This window comes from Manacus vitellinus, unplaced genomic scaffold (genome assembly GCF_001715985.3).
Source record: "Manacus vitellinus isolate BGI_N305 unplaced genomic scaffold, ASM171598v3 scaffold_41_pilon, whole genome shotgun sequence".
NCBI lineage: Eukaryota > Metazoa > Chordata > Aves > Passeriformes > Pipridae > Manacus > Manacus vitellinus.
Window position 1 is genome coordinate 1,841,112 of NW_021940545.1, and position 16,964 is coordinate 1,858,075.

General features: G+C 52.2%; 1 protein-coding gene across 1 annotated transcript; it reads right to left on the minus strand.

Moving 5' to 3' along the window:
* Positions 1-792: 792 nt before the first annotated feature.
* DCPS (decapping enzyme, scavenger) lies at positions 793-16,958 on the minus strand. Its single transcript, XM_018078736.2, has 6 exons — positions 16,308-16,958; positions 15,915-16,083; positions 8,239-8,384; positions 5,576-5,689; positions 2,064-2,174; positions 793-1,256 (listed from the first exon to the last, which is right to left on the minus strand). Exons 1-6 carry the CDS (start codon positions 16,452-16,454, stop codon positions 990-992), a joined length of 954 nt encoding a protein of 317 aa, XP_017934225.1. The 5' UTR covers positions 16,455-16,958; the 3' UTR covers positions 793-989.
* Positions 16,959-16,964: the final 6 nt, after the last annotated feature.

Sequence of the window (16,964 nt, forward strand, 5' to 3'; positions counted from 1 at the left end):
AAAACAAAGAACCAAAAACCCACACAAAACACCCCTGTTGGAGCTCAGCATGTGGAAAGGAGCAAAGAACTGGGTACCAGAGAGATGATTCCTGCGATTCCACCCCGGTTACCGATCAGAAACCAGAGCCCCTTCTGGCACCAAGAGCTCATGAAGAATTTAGAGGTTGGTGTCCAGTGGAATCAGTGGCTGGGTGGCAGAGCAAGCTCTCTCCATACAGAGAAATTGGGTTTTCCCACCACAAGGGATCATGAAGTCCAACTCCTGGCCCTCTCCTGCCCCACCACCCCCGTGGCAGAAGGAAGAGCACTATTATTTATTTTTTTTCCCCCCATAATCTTTGCAAAACCTTGAGCAGGCTCTGGCAGGAAGGGCTGCCCTTGCACTCAAGGTCATTTCAGATGGAGATGATGCAGGAGCAGTGGAGGTGATGGCTCTGGGGCTGGGATCAGGCAGCACACAGCGTTTGTCTCCACGGAGCCAGCCGGGAAGGGCGAGGACTCGGTTAGTCACTGATTCGTTTGGAGCAAGACACCCTCCCTGCCCCAGGAAAGCTGCAATCCCTTTCCCAGGGGTAAATTCATAGGAAATACATGAAGCTTTCAAGGACAGTGTGCTTTTTGGACCTGTCTGTCTGGCTACTCCCCTGTCTGGGCTGACATCTGGGGACAGGGATTGTCCTTTGGCTGGAGAAGATGCATACACACAGCCCCTCCTGCCCAAACCCTCCTGGATGCTCGCTGCATCCCAGAGGCACCCACTCCAGGGTAAAATCCAGCACACTCAAAGGGGTTTATTCAATCAATGTTTTAATGGACTTCAACAGACAACACAGTTTCCATAGCAAAGGATCATCAGCCCCATCTTGTACAAAAACAGAGTTAAAAAACACGAAAGCAACAAAACCTTAAAACAAACAAACAAACAAAAAAACCCCAGTAAAAGGGCTATTCATTAAAAAAATATGATACAAAAGCACCTCTCCCTGCTCACACTTTTCCTGCCTCCTGGAATTTCTTAAACAGGGGCTCATCAGCCCGCAGGGGGAAGGTCAGGGCCCGTTTCTGGTAGAAGGTGGAGTCCACGGCCAGGTTGTCGATGACATCAGCCAGGAGATGGGCTCTCTCCACGGAGCTGCCTGGTGCATCATGGCCCACGGCGGTGAAGTGCACGTGCAGGTGGTAGTAGGAGGGCTGGTAGTGGAGGTAGATCCTTAGCTGGGAGCCTGGCACCCCGAACCGCTTGGCTATGGCCTCCTAGGGACGGGAAACACACGGGTCAGGACTGCCAACACCTGGGAATGGACAGAAAGCAGCATTCCTGGATGGCAAGGGAGGCATAGGGAAAGGCAGAAGGGATTTCTGCTTCCTCACTGCACGGCAGAGGGGGAAGTTGGGAAGGGCAGAGCTCTTCCCACCCTCTGAGCCTCGGCAGGGATGGAGTGATGCCTCCAGCTGCCCCACTTTTCTCCCTCTGTGACAGGACATGCTCTCCACTCCTATCATTTTCCCTTCCACCCTTATCGCTCCGGCTCAGTCAGGGAGTGACAGGGATCCTGTGACCAGCCGGTGTAATTAAAGCTATAAACAGCACCAGTGAACTCCGGCTCCGTGCACTGCAATCCCCTGGCTAATCTCTTAATTAATCTCCCACTTTCCCCAGTGCAATTACTTTCCAAAATCTAACGCGGTGAAGGAAAGAGAAGCTCCTGCACATCCATCTCCCAAACACACCCTGTGGAAAAACACGTCAGCTGGTGAGGATGGAAGGAGTCGGGGAGGAGGCTGTTGATATGGGGAGGATGGGGAGCTCACTGTTAACAGGAGGGATGGAGCACTCCCAAAGCACCTTTGACATGGCATGACCTGGGGAAGGTGCTGATGGAGAGCAGGGATCGGGGTCTCCAGGCAGAGAGAGCAGCACAGCCCTGTTTTGTGATATATCATCTCCTGGTTATCAGTCTCCAGGCAGATGCTGTGCCAGAAAATCCCAGCAGTGCCCTGGCAGAGGCAGCCGAGCCCTCCCTGGCCAGGACAGTGGTGTGGGACCAGCCTCAGGCTCACCTTCCCCTCCTGCAGGACGTTCCTCAGCAGCGGGAGGTGCTCGGCCGTGAGGTCCCGCAGAGACTTGATGTCCCGGCGGTGCACGACAGCCACCAGGTACAGGTCATCCAGCTGCAGAGACAGAGGGGCATGCAGGGGACACAGAGAGAGCACATGGAGGCACTTTGGACCTGACACACCATCCACAGCTTCCCAGGCTCTGTTATACAGGGATACCTGTGTCATACAGGGGTACCTGCCCTCGTGTCCAACCCACACCCAGGCTGGGATGAATCTCCCTGTATGGGATGTGCTCACCCACAAACCCACTGCACCTCAGAACATTTCTGGACAAACTGGGGTTTGTCCAGGAATAAGTAACCAGAAGAAAACAGCCTCATCCCAACCAACAAACGCCTTCTCAGCTCTGAAGGCAGATGGAGTGATCAGCTCTTCCACACCACGAGCACCACGCTCGGCGCTGCCCCTGCACGTTTACAACATCTCCCTGAGCACCTCAAAAACGCTGTCCCTGTGGCACTGAGGCTGGAGACCTGCTGCAGGTGCCCACCCAGCTACGGGGGGGTCACCAAAGTGCCTGGGGTCTGCCAGCACCCCCCGTGCACACTCCATGGCCGTCTCAGAGATTCATCTCTCTGCTCAGATGAGGATTTACAGGGAACCACAGAGGCCAAAATTGCAACTGTAGATTTTTCCCAGTGAAAAGCTTCCCACTTTTCCACTGTGCAAACAGCTGGCCACTCTCCAGTCATAGCAGTTCTATAAATAACAATTTTCAAGACTAATTGGTCACTGTACAACCCCAGGGCAGTGAAATGTGCCCGTTCAGCAGCTCTCAGCCAGACCTTTGGCATGTCCTGGAGCTCTTATCACATTCAGTGTTTAACAAGACATAAGGTTGTGGACCATTACGCTTTAAAAACATTAAAATCCCAGTCTCCTTCAGCTCAGTTAGTGACTTTCTAACACAAACACTAAAGGGTTTGGATGTGTGAAAGCCAGCAGATCTCTTCAGCACTGTGAGAAACCCACGTGGCTATTTGGAAACAGAGGCATGTGCCAAAGGATGCTCTCAGGACCTTCAACAGGGCTGTTCCATGTGATTCCCATGCACAGCTCCAGAAAAAGACAGTGTATCAGGTCGTGCTCTTTGGCTCCAGGCTGGCTGGTGGAGGGAAAGCAAACAGCTCCTCTCCTTAGAACAACATCTGCATGTTGCTGTTTGAAACAAATAAGCCTGTTGCTAAAAAGGCCCGGAATGATGTCATGCCAGGCATGGCTTCAGGCAACGCCTCGGGCCTCCTGTGGGTTTGAAACCAACTCAAAAGTTGTGGAGGGGAAAAAAAAAACATATCAAAAAATTAAAAAAAAAAAAAAAAAAAAAAAAACCAAAAAAACCCCAACGATAACAAAACCCCCAAGAAACCACCTCCAATCACTCCTGAGGCTGGGCAGCAGGAGCTGAGGCAGCGCCCAGAAGGTTGAGGCCAGCAGATTTCACGGCGCGAGGGAGAAATGTTCCTCCCATCCATCAGCCTAAAATAATTCCAGGTGAATTTGCAGGATTTGAGGGCCAGGTGCTAAGCAAGTGCAAGGCAATGCTGCTGACAGGACTCGTGAGGGAGGGCTCAGAGAGTCCTGCTGGGAGCTGCATCTGCTTCCCTGGCTCCACTCAGCAGCCTCGCTGGCCGGGTGGGATGCAGTGGGAGGAATCAGTGCTCCAGGGAGGAACCAGTGCTCCCAGGAGGAATCAGTGCTCCCAGGAAGAATCAGTGCTCCAGGGAGGAACCAGTGCTCCCGGGAGGAACCAGTGCTCCCAGGAGGAATCAGTGCTCCTGGGAGGAATCAGTGCTCCAAGGAGGAACCAACGCTCCTGGGAGGAACCAGTGCTCCCAGGAGGAACCAGTGCTCCCAGGAGGAATCAGTGCTCCAGGGAGGAACCAGTGCTCCAGGGAGGAACCAGTGCTCCAGGGAGGAACCAGTGCTCCCGGGAGGAATCAGTGCTCCTGAGAGGAACCAGTGCTCCTGGGAGGAATCAGTGCTCCCAGGAGGAACCAGTGCTCCCAGGCAGCCCTGGGGCTGGTGGGATCAGCTCTGGCTCAGGGTGACCCACAGCCAAGATGAAATTCCTTGGCTCAAAGGCAAAGCTGACAGCCCTTCCTGGGATGCTGGCTCGCCTGCCTGGGAACCAGACCAGCAAAGGGCCCGGGTCGCTCCAGGGATGACCAGGGTGCAGACAGCAACTCAGCAGTCAGGGAGAAATCCAGAAGATCCTGTTCAACATTCCAAGAGGCGACAGGAGCATGGGGAAGCCTCCCCTAAGGACAAATCCTACCACTGAGGTGCTCCCTGACCATGCCAGCTGGGAGATGTGGATGCAGCAGGTCTCTAGGGGAAGCTGAAGCACAAATTTTAGCCCAATCCTGATGTGAATTGCAAAGCTTGGTTGCAGCAAGTAAGGATTTCCACCAGGCTGCTCACAGCTGGGAAAGGGACAGCTTGCTGCATGTTTTAGGGTCCTCAAATGCTGCCCCCCTTGGAAGGGCACTGAACAGGCCACAGTGGCACAGCCTGAAAGCCTGACTTGTTGCAAAGTCCCTCCAGGAAGAAGGTAGTGCCTCCTGTGAACAAGTGGAAATTCGAGCTTGGTAACCCCATCACAGCTCAGCAGGGGATTTTTGGAGCAGCTGATGTGCAGGGAATTCACGGGGAGCAGATACCACCCTGCAGTGGTGTCTGTGCTCCCCAAGTCACTCCCCAAGACTACTCAGCACTGCACCACAAACAGCTGCTCCCCACACAGACACACAGGATGGTGCTGCCCATCATTGCAGGCTTGTGTTCCCATTTTTTTGAGTTTTAGTTTCATTGATAAGCCTTAATCATATGGGAAATTTCCCTGCCTGCCACCTGCAGAAGCAGATGAGGATCAGAAACACAAAGGGGACTTTTTTTTGACGCCACCAACTTCCCGGGGAAGGCGGGGAGGGGGGAGGTGTCTGGAGTTTCATCTCCCCAAAAGTACAGCGTGAAAGAGAGGTAGAGCACAAGGAAATACTTCTCAATTTAGGATTACTGCCTGGGCTTAAAAGTCATTTTCACCAAGTGGCCACTCCCACGAGGGGTGAAGAAGCTGCTCAGCAGCCAAGGACCATCTGCTTAAAGCTGTGGGGGAGAGTTAATTGCAGCAGCCAAAGGATAACATTCTTGCACCTAAAGTCAAGGCTTGCAAAAAAAAAAAAAACAGAGAAGCTCAGCAAGAATAAATACGTGGGTTAAAAAAAACATCTCGACAACATCTGGGCTGATAGAGGAGAGGAAGTGAACCCAATAAATACATGCCAGCAGCAGTGAGAACAGCCTGGGTTCTGCAGCATCCACAGTGGGCACAAGTGTGAACACAAGGACACAGGCACCCACTGAAACTCTCATCAGGGTGCTGTTTGTAGCCTGAAAATGGACATTTCTTCTGAATAACCTTCAGACAGGCAGCGTTAGAGGAGCAAACCAACCTGGTTTTGATTCCACTTTAAATCTGGAACTAGAACAAAGCCATTGGAAGGATCTGGGTTTTCATGGACGATTCTCTCGGTCTCAGCTTTCTTCTCCAGGATATTATACACCCACTGAAAGAGAAACATGTGATTTATAAACCAGCAGAGAATATAAAACCCAACATCTCAGGTGCATTTAGCCCAAGCTCATGGATTACTGCACATTCCCTGCAACTAGAATATAAAAAAAACCCAACTCCAATGGCTTGATTTTTAGGATGACCAAATAATTACCCATAAAACCCTCCAACAACCAACAAACTACAGGATATTATGAGCACTTCAGTGAAAAGCAGTGAACTCAGCTCTTGTGGGGCTCAGCACACACCACTTGCAGCACCGTGGAGCTGTTTACACGTTTTTACCCCCCAAGCTGCACCAAAATCTTTACACCAGGGTCTGGGAAGGGAACTTGGCTGATTTTGTTCCCTGTCCAAAGAGGAAGGCGCAGATTGCTCACAAGCCTGAGCTGGATGCAGCCCTGGCTGCTGGCAGCTCCCGGGGTGGGACACAAAAGGCCTGTGTTTTTTGGGCAGTGCACATCTCTTGGCTCCCTGGCTGATTAGGAAACAGCTCACCACTCGTCTTCTTCCATACTTATAGTTCCAGCCTCCAGACTTCTGTAAGCCCTGCTCTGGTTAATCCCCCCATGCTCCTCCTGCAAAGCAAAGCACCATTCAGAGAAGAGTTCTGGAAATGGAAGAGACCAGGGATCAGGAGCAGAGTAAGACCAGAGAAAAGCATCTTTGCTCTCCCTGGCTCCCAGCCTGAGCTCCAGCATCCTTCTTTACACCTCCAAAATGCACATTATGCTCTGGTTTAAGCCTAGCTTAAGTACTGCCAAGGGAGTCCCCAGCCATACCCCCAGAAGACAAGGTAAGGCAGCAGGAAATTGCTGGAGCTTGGAAGCTGGAAATGTTTGGAAACATCATTTTCCCCACCCAAATATGGGTATGGAACATCCTGGTTGCCCCAGGTGGGTAGGGGAGGTGCAGCCAGTCTCACAGACATACTGGTGGGTGCTGTGCACACCAGACACTTTAGGGGAACTCCATCCAGAGTTTAATTAATCTAATCAAAACTTAGCATCACTGTGAACTGACATGAATACATCTGGAGGGAGAAAGCAACTTCTCCTCCCCTGATCTGGGGTTTTTTTGCTTAAATTTCTGGCCTTTTCTTCTCAGCAACAACATCTTAGAGATTAGATTCTCCCAGTGATTCTGGAAAGCATGGCACAAGCTCGCTGTGCTCTGTGACCCTGGGAGGAAAGCTCAGCAGGAAATGGAATTTTGGTCTTTGTTGGGGGTTTTGTGCCTGCTCTGATCACAAGTGCCAAGCTATCAGTGCCCTAAATAAGTTCACTGATCAGATGAGCTGCATTTTAAACCCAAGGCTGCCTCGTGATGGGGCAGGTCCCCAGCTGACTGACTGCTCCTGCTGCTCCCAGCACAAGCCCAGCGAGGAGAACACATGTCCAGGGACTGGCACCACAATAAAACCATTATCCTGAAAGCATCCACGCTCTGCATCCTCCAGCAGGAAACACAGACGGCTCTGTGGTCCCCTGGTACTTCTGTTACCCTTCACATTTTCCTTTCCACTCGGCAAAACCAGCTGGATAAAGACAAGGAGCAGCATTATCAAACCCCAAAGGTCAGGGACTGACTGTGCTGATCATGAGTCCTCAGCAGATGTTCCTGATGGTCACCAGGAATGTGTTTCCATGTACAGAAATCAGCTCACAAGCACTTGGTGGAAGAGGCAGAGTGAGAGCTCAAGCCATTCCTGAGGGCAGCTGCTACACCAGGAAGCTTAACAGCTTTGGGACCAAAAGCATAGATAAAACATCCTACAGGCTGTGACCAGGTGGAAACACACTCTTGCCTTTCTCCAGCTAATAAATGCTGCAGTTTAATGCAGCAGGAAAGAGGTGGGGGGGTATCCAAGGCCCCCTCATTGGTTTGGGGGGCTTATTTTTAATGGATCGCCTCAGCAATCCCAGGATTTGTTTTATTTCCCCTTCTGCACAGGCTGGCACAAATTGGTCCCTACAGACTTGTGTTCCTTTGGTCCCTAAAGGAGAAAGATAGGGAGGGGAATGGTCAAAAAGGATAGAAACAGGAGAAAAGTCTGGGTCTCCCTGGGGCAAGGAGAACACTAAAAAGTAACAGTTTCACCACACAGAATATGGACTGAATATGAATGGCAGGAGCTGCAGCCAAAGCCCGAGGAGTGAGTTCTGATGCAGGAATCTAAGAGCAATCTGTGCCTTTCCATTTCCACAACACCCCAGAGACTCCTAAAAAGCCCAGAGAACAGCACCAACGCCCAGGGAGCCACCCTTGGAAAGGAGGAGTGCCTCAGCTTTTCTCCAGAAACCCTGGGAAAGGCAACTCTGAGTACAGGTCCAAGGCAAATGTTTGTCTGCAAAGATGGAAAAGGATGTCCCAGCCAGCCAGAGGAGAGGGGGCAGCACCACAGAGCTGACAACACAACCACAAGGGAGATGGGGCAGGGCACTCCCAGCTCTTCAGCCTGGGCTCTGGAGGAGACTTTTGACAGCCCAGAGCATTGGAGACCAAAGACATCGTCTCTGCAGGGGCAGGTGGTTTCCATACCTGGATGCTGAAGCTCTGGGACTGGATGAAGGGCAGGGTTATGTTCTGGTAATCCTCCCAGCTCTCCCGGATGAGGTGCACTTCGTGCCGGAGGTACTTCTGGATGTGTTTCTCCGTGGCAGGGTACACCACTGTGGCCTTGATCTCTAGGAACAAACACGGGGACTGAGTTACCAACTCACATTTGCCTCCTTCAGTCCCCAATAAATCTGTTTTCCCTTTCAATAAATGCCACACGAAGACATTTTGAAGAGATACCACTAAAACAGGGTGAGGGAAAATGGACATGGAAAGCAAACAACTGCTTTAACCTCCCACACTGCAGCTGCTTTTCTGGAGGGAGGAAGAGCCAACAACACAGCCAGGGCCTGTCTTTCCAGTCCAGGTGGGGGAGTTTGCTGTCTGGAAGGGTTTTCCCACACTTGTTCTTTCAGGCCTATCAGCAGCATCAGGGCAGAGCTGGAGCTCCTAGGGCAGGGTTTATGTGCAGGCAACAACCAGGATGGAAACACGACCCCAGGGACAGGGATGCTGCTTCCTCATACTCAAATCCAAAGCTCACGGGATGCACCCAGCAAACTTCTCCAGCCACAAACCCAGAGGAGCTCCAAGGAGCAGCTCCTTCCCAGAGCTCTCAGGGTGCTTGGCCTCGAGGCTCAAGTGCAGGAGGCAATGAGGTCAAGGGCACAGGGACAGATCCAGAGCAAATAACGTGGGTTTATGGGTCAACACAGTGCAGGATGAGCCAAGGGAAGAGAGCTGAGTGACCCCTGCCCACAAAGAGCATTTCCCCATTTACTGTGGCAGAAAGAAAACATTTTCTGTTTGCCTTAAGATTAGAACTTTGCTGTCTAATTTCTGTGGCATTAAACAGGATGCAAGTGTTCACCTTGTTAACCTGGCAGCTCTGACGTCGGCAGCAGTAAATCCTACCCACAAGGGGTAAAACCCTTGGCAAACATCCCTCTTTGGCCCAGATTGGATGTGTGATACAGAGCCTGACACAACTCCAAGGGCATGGCAGTGCCTCTGCCTCCTCAGCAAACACAGAGCTGCCATAAACATCAGTGCAAGGATGAGAAAAGCCCTGTGAGCCCAGGCAAACCCTGGGCAGCCCGGACTGGACTGAGGCACGTGGCTGGGGCACTGTGAACACTACGGTCTGTGCCCAGGGTCTGCCATGGAAACCCATGACCAAAGCCATGCCTCGTGTTTTATATATGTTTATATGCTAGCCAGACACTGAATATAAACACCTATTTGTTCCTAGAGCCAGGATTTAGGGTGGTTTGGGCCTTTTTTAGTTTTCTGGTTTCTGTTTTTTTAAGGTTGGTGCTGTACAAGCCCAGAGACTCTGCCTTTTCATTCCATGCCAAACCCAGCTTAATGAAATCCACAGGAAAATGCTGGTAACATGAAATATGAAAATGCAAACCACAAGGGCAGTCTGGTCTGATTCCCACCATACACATGTTCAAACAAGGTTGTTTTCCAGGACTCTATTAGCACTTCTAGCAGGATGATGTAATACCAAAGAAAAAAAGACAAGGCTGTAGCTCTCCTCACTTAAAAAGACCAGCAAAGCACTGGGGAGAAAACAAAAAAGGCAAAAGATAAAATACCACAGCCAGCCTCAGGCAGAAACTTCCACAGTTTAATTTTAGACCCCAAAACAAGAGCAGGGACTGCAGCAGAAGCCCCTCCATGCTGGGTGGTGATAACCACAGTGCCTGGGGGTGCAGGGGACCCAGAATGGCTTCCCTGGCACCCCCCCAGTTTGGAGAGGGCTGCTCATATTGAGGGAGAGCACTCAGGGGGCTTTAAATCAGAGATCACAGAACTCCTGAACGTGCAGCTGCGGCTGAGCAGATGTTTGCAAGAGGAGAGAGGGGAGAGGCTGTGGTTCACTAATGATCATTTCCCTTCTAAAGGTCTCATCAACCCCAAAATGTCCCAGCAATGCTAATTAGCATCAATCACTGCAGCCAGAGAGGCTGTTTGATACCTGCTCAGAGCCTCAGAGCCCTTAGGAGCTGCACACAGGATGCCCAGGCTTGGACACAGGAACCATCCACCACGAGACTGGGCTCGCCCCGGGATCGTTCCAGCGCTGGCGCGCGGCCGCACGCTCCCCTTGCCAGGCCTGCTCCTGGCAGGCTCCACGTGCACCAGAGCAGCACGTAGGCTGTGGGGCACCCAAAACCTGCCCCGGCCTGGAAACAGGGTAAGGAACCACTGCACACGTGATGGGGGTTTCTGAGCTGGCAGAAGGGTCAGGGATTGTCTCCGCTCACACCCAAGTCACATCAGTTCCCAAACACCAGCCCCGGACATCACGGAGCATCTGGGGTTTATTCTGGAAGTCAGGACTGACCATCAGTTAACTAGAGGTTATAAAAAAAACCCAGGAGGTTTAATTGAAGGAACCTGGATGAGCAGGAGGTGCAAATACTGCCATGGCAGAGAAAACTGACGGGGCTGTTCACCCTACAAAGGGTGTTTGAGGGCAAACACCACACTGGGAAACTGCCCAGGAGAAAAGGAGGCTCAGATTCACCAGACACATACTCCTCCCCTCTTCTGCTAAAAGCAAGAGAGAAAACACAACCCAAGACACAAGAAGAATCAAAACACCAGCTCAGTTTGGGGAACTGAAGGGAAAAAGAGCTGAAGGCAGCTGTTGCCAGGAGGAAAGGATGAAACACAAGGTAGAGAGAGCTCATGCACATAGGAAAGGGCACTCCAAGCTCACTAGTGATGCCTCTTCCCCTTTTGGGTCACACTGTCCCCAGGCTCTGCCAAAATTCCCCTCCAGGCCCATAAGTGAGGAGAGGCCTGGTGGTGGCTTCTCCCACCCCACTCAGCAGCACTGACATGGAGCACTGTCAGCCTGTTTTAAACAGATTTAAAGTTCCCAGGGAACCACAGGGCAGGCACAACCTGTTTCTGCTTTTGGGCCTGTGGTGTGCTTTTTCCTCCCTGTGCTAGCAGGAAGCTGAGTGTTGGTTTACAACGTGCCTAATCAACTTGACCATCAAGTGCAGGAAGTTGCCAAAGCCAGGGAACAACAGAGACATTTCATTTGGACTCTGACAGGTTTTCTTTGCCAGCCTTGTTCCTGCCACATGCAGCTCTGGGCTGCCTTCCCATTATCAGGTGTCTCCTTGGATGCAGCCCTAAGTAAATATATGCTCTAAGTCAATATATAATGCCCTAAGCCAATATATAATGCCTTAAGCCAACACATAGCACACAACCTCCCCCGCCCTTGCTGCATAAATAGTTTATTTACTTTTAGGATCGCAACTGCACAGGGGTCACATGGGAACACCAAAGTCCAACCCAACCCCAGCCAGGTACCACACAGCTTTGGCTCAGAGAGCTGGGGCTCTCCTTAGTGAACGAATTAAAGCCCAAAAGCACTGCCCTGGCATGTGCTCCCAGTCTCCATGGCCAGCACATGCCAGGGCAAGCCAGGGGCAGTGCCAGTGACTCAGCCAAGGCTGCCTGGGCTCTGGGGCTCATCCCAGGATATGGTGGGTTCAGCTGCAACAGCCACTGCAAAGGGGAAATCTGTAGGTTACTTCAAAACACAGAGCAAAGCATGGTGATACCTCCCACTGTCCCCCAAACCACCCCCACACTCACACAGCTTCAGGCTCCAGCTTTTGATTTCAGTGTAAATGTGAGGTTCCTTGGCTGGGCAAGCCCCAGAGGCAGCTGGAGCATGGAAATACTGGGAGACAGACCAGCCTTCCCCCTGCAGCTCCTGCAAGTTTCTTCAGCTCCTTGCTGCCCAAAACCAGCCTCTTTTTGGGACAGAGATCGTTTCCTGCATGACTGAAAACTTTCCTTCCACACTCTCCTATTTTTCCCATAATTTCTCCACCCTGTGTTGGAGCGAGGGTGCCAGAGTATCTCCCGTTGTACTTGGTTTTAGATGTTATTAATAAGCTTGAGCCCCGTGTAAAGGCTCCTTAAAGGACTGATAAGAGCCCTTACATCACACCAGCATGGCTTTGGTGCTGTGGAACACACAATCCTGCAGCAGCCAGGCAAGAGGAGACTTTTTGCTGGAAACATTAAGCTCTCCTTGCTGAACGGGCGTGAGGAGCAGGATGTCATCAGGGAACAGGTTGATTGAACCATCTGGCTTCTGCAATCAACCCCTGGCAACAGGAAAATCTTTGCCATTATGAAGTCAGCCCTTTGTTTCCCTGCAACGGAAAGGCCCAAGGCTTGGGTTTCCTCCACCACTATCTCTCACCTCTAGGCATAAGCTGCCTCTTAAATCAAGGCAACATCCAGCAGGTGGCCTTAAAATAAGTCGTGCACTTTGGTAGCAGCACAGCTACACCAGCCCTGATACCACTACTCCTCACAAACTCACTCACAAAGTTCCCTCTCCTCACTCTGGGGGTTTGGGTCGCCCTTCAGATGAACTCTGACCATTATTGGCTGGTTTGGAAACGTTATATTCCATTTTAGCTTTGACACGTGCAATAAAACCAATGAGCCGAGCAAGACTCATCTGGTGCCGCCTTCACGCCGGTGTGCTCTCAGCCCTGAAAAAAATCTCATCTTTAAGCAGCAGCAGAGCACAATTCGTCTTCCCACAGCAAAATCCCTCTTCCCAGGTTGGAGGGGAGTCGTTTGCTCAAGTAACATGCTTTGTCTGGCCTCCCCTCCCCTGCCTTCACCACGCAAACAAGCCGTCATTGCACGGGGCCTGCGCGGGCTTGACTGCGCGGAGGGAGCGGCACCAACATTTCAACAAGGACAGGGTGAAGGAAACCTCCACTGTAGGCTGTAAGCAACTCCAGCTGATTGAAGAAACCTCGGGGACTTGGGACCACAGAGGTGGCATTAGGAACTGCACTTGGGAAAAGCAGAGGGACAGGGAGGCAGCTCCTCACACCCTCAGCGCACCCGAGGCACGAGTGACACACTGTCACCATTTCCTCAGTCTCGAGGTTTATTTAACCTTAGAAAGCAAGGGCTGAGTGTGGGGGGGCTCAGCTGCCCAGGGTGTTGTGAAACCCCCCAGGGGAATTTCTTTATCCCACAATACCACAACCCAGGACTGTTCCATGAACTGCTCAATGCCAAAGTTAGAGCTTTTCTACAAAATATTTTACTGTGTCTTGTACCCAGGTGTAAACCTGCAAGGACCAGGAGACAGACCCCGGCATCTCTAACCCTGCATCCAGATCCCCTGCAAGGGCTCCCTGGGTCTCCACACAACCACTCACCATCCCAGGTCAGTCAAACCCCAACACCCTCTGAGGCCTCACAGGCAATTTCTCCAGTTTAGGTTTTTAAGCTTCATTCCTCACATCAACCTCATCCTCGGGCCGTGACTCAGCCCACAAGGGCAGTTTCCTTCCCCTCCTGACACACACACGGGTGTTTCCCCGGTGCCAGCCCAGCTGCCCTCCAGCCATGTACCCACAGAACAGCTGCTGGGTGCTAATTGCTTGGAAGGAAGAAGCCTCCTCCTTCTCAGCTCCACCATGGGGAGCCTGGAGAGCAGCTCCAGCTCCACAGTGCCCTCCTGGTCTCCTGCTCGGGGGTGCTCAGCAAGCAGAGTGGTGCCAAGGAGGGGTTGGAAGCAAAGATGCACCACTGGGTAATATTTCTGCAAAAAACTTACCTTTTAAAGAACAGATTTAAAAGTTCACTAAAGAGATAAAGCTCAGCAGAAAAAAAGCCAGAGTCTTATTCCCCATTCAAACCTGCAAGAGGGGTTTCACACCTGCCATGAGCCTTAAAGAAAAGGAGGAATTCTACTGTCAGAGTACTGCTGGAGTTACACAGTGCTGCTGCAAGGAAGGCAAAGGCTGGCAGGGCTGGGCTGCAGAGAGCCCTCGGGATTTCAGGCTTGCAATGCCACCTCGTGGGAATCACTGCAACTCCTGCTGGGCAGGAGCACAGCAGGAGCCCGAGCAGGAGCTTTTCCAGCTGAGGAAGCACAGCTTTAACATCTTCCCACGACATCCCTGGTGTTACAGTGTTTTCCTGCCACTGCAACCTTTAATTTTGAGACTTCCACAGGACAAGAGGAGCTTTGCACAACTCGAAAGCTCCCAAATCCAGACAGTGCCTCCTCCTACACTGTGGGAACAGAGCTAAAACAGGAGTGTTTTTCAGAAGGCACATCGAATATCCTGAAAATTTTATTTGGGACTGCAACAATGTCTTACTTAAAGGCAATCACTCAGATTAATTTTGCCTCTGTTAAACCTGTTTGGCTGTTATTGTGTTTATGGAAGAGCTGACATGGCATTTATCACTGCGCTCCCAGAATTAAAGCACATACCAGCATTCGTGTGGAATTAACTGTGGGAGGTGGTTCTGCCCCTCTGTGCAGGTGAGACTTCACCTGCAGAGCTGCTTCCAGCTCTGGGACCAACATCAGAAGGATATGGAGCTGCTGGAGCGAGTCCAGAGGAGGCCACGGAGATGCTCCCAGGGCTGGAGCCCCTCTGCTCTGGAGCCAGGCTGGGAGAGCTGGGGGGGTTCACCTGGAGAAGGCTCCAGGGAGACCTGAGAGCCCCTTCCAGGGCCTAAAGGGGCTCCAGGAGAGCTGGAGAGGGACTGGGGACAAGGGATGGAGGGACAGGACAAGGGGGAATGGCTTCCCACTGCCAGAAGGCAGGGATAGACGGGATATTGGGAAGGAATTGTTCCCTGTGAGGGTGGTGAGGCCCTGGCACAGGTTGCCCAGAGAAGCTGAGGCTGCCCCATCCCTGGAAGTGTCCAAGGCCAGGTTGGATGGGGCTTGGAACAACATGGGATAGTGGAAGGTGTCCCTGCCCATGGCAGGGGGTTGGCATGAGGTGGGCTTTAAGGTCCCTTCCAACCCAAACCATTCTAAGATTCCATGATTAAACTGAAGTACCTGGCCTGCCCAAAGCCCAGACCTGCTTCCAAGCAGGGGCTGGAGAGCACCACCAGTACAGGACACCTTTGCACCATGACAAGAATCCCTCTCACAGAGTGACAGCCTTCCACTGAAGCTCCCCAATGTGTCCATCTGTCCTTGTCACAGTCTGTTATTAACAGAGTTTGGTAACACACAGATGTGTGAAATCAGCAGGGAGATGGGGCCAATCCCCCCAGCACTCGAGGTTAACCCCTCAAACACGAGCTGCCTGCCCTTACTAGGAGACAAAAACAAAGCCTGTGAGGTGCCAACCCTGGGATGGCAGGAACTGCACGTGCTGTGCAGAGGCTGTTTTCAATTTAAACCTTCTGGGAAGAGACAACTCTTACCTGAGTAACTGACAGCACTGACAAAAACCCATGGAAAGCCCTGGACCCCCTAAGCCCCTCTGCACCTTTATACCAAGGCACAGAATGAAACAATGGTTGCTCAGCAGCTCATGAACTGAGCCACGGTGTGGGGAAAAGGGAATGATATGGAATATTATCCAAACCCTGGGAGTAAGACATTTCCTTCAGAGCAGCAATGAGCCCCCATCCTCACCAGCTGGGCCTGCTGTGCTGCTGTCACCAAACCACAGCTGGGGTGGCAGAGCCGTGTCCGGCAGCAGCACTTGTCCGTGTCGCTGCATCCTGCCCTCTGGAGCGGGCAGGAAGCACATCCTGGCATCCCAGCCACTCTTCCCAGGATCCCAGCTGCCCTCCCAGGATCCCAGGCCCAGGGCACTCACCGCTCAGCTCCGGGGGAGGGCTCAGGTAGAACGTGCAGTAAATGTCGTTTTGCATCTGCAGCTCCGCCTTCATCGCCTTCTTCAGCAAGTCTGGGATCTTCTCCTCCTGGAAAGGAGTCTTTTCCAGGATGACTACAGCATCTGTCCCCTCTCCAGAGAGGCCAATCCTCTGGAATAAAAAGGGATAAAGTGGTCAGCAATCACAGATCCAGTGCTGGCTGGGGAGTTTGAGGTCAGGGACCACAGCACACACCTCACAGCCCCTCAGTCCAGTCCAGCCCATCCAAAACCAAGAGGCATGTTTGTCCTGAGGCACAGCAAGAATTTGCTCCCCATCAGGGAACACAGGTGGTTTCTGGGGGAGCATGGGATGTGGGCAATGACTCAGCCTACCTGCACCTCCCCGGATGCTCCCAGGATTCCCACTGACACAACATCCCTGATTTCATCTTGGATGCTCCCCAGCTGACCGGGCACAGCCAGAGGGCCAGGAAGAGGGCAGAGACAGGTGTAGGGATTTGCACCATGGACAGGGAGCATGTTTTGGGGCAGGGAGCACTCACTGCTGCCCTGCTCCAAGGAACCACAGCCCTGATCCAGACATGGGCTCAGCGGAGTGGTTTTGGGAGATGCTGGGTGTGGAACACCCCCCACCTCGAATCACTCCTGCCTGTACAGGACTCAGGTGAGGCCTCACCACATAACCCAGAGAGAGCAACAGGGCTCACCTGGGGCTCCCAACCCCACCAAGCTCACAGGGCAGAGAGGAGGTCTGGAACCAGTTATTCCCCACTGACCAGCAACCCACTGCCCCGAGACTGGGATGCATCTCTCCAGAAGCCAGGAGTTGAAGCACCTGCACAGTTCCTATACCACAGCCAGGCTCTCTGGCCATAAAGCTTCTGGACTTAAAACAAATTTTCCTGTAATGGCACACAATGGACATGTCTGTACTATTTACAGCCCCAGAGCCAGCATCCTGCTCACAATTCAACACCGTTTTACCCGGCAGGCACAAAAAACCTGCTCGGACCCAAACGCAAGTTACAC

Excerpts from the sequence above, each read along its gene's own strand:
- DCPS (XM_018078736.2), bottom strand. The coding sequence starts at position 16,454 with ATGCTCCCTGTCCATGGTGCAAATCCCTACACCTGTCTCTGCCCTCTT. Across the intron at positions 16,084-16,307 it reads GAGCATCCGGGGAGGTGCAG|AGGATTGGCCTCTCTGGAGA; the intron begins GTAGGCTGAGTC and ends TTTTTATTCCAG. Across the intron at positions 1,257-2,063 it reads ACGTCCTGCAGGAGGGGAAG|GAGGCCATAGCCAAGCGGTT; the intron begins GTGAGCCTGAGG and ends TCCCGTCCCTAG.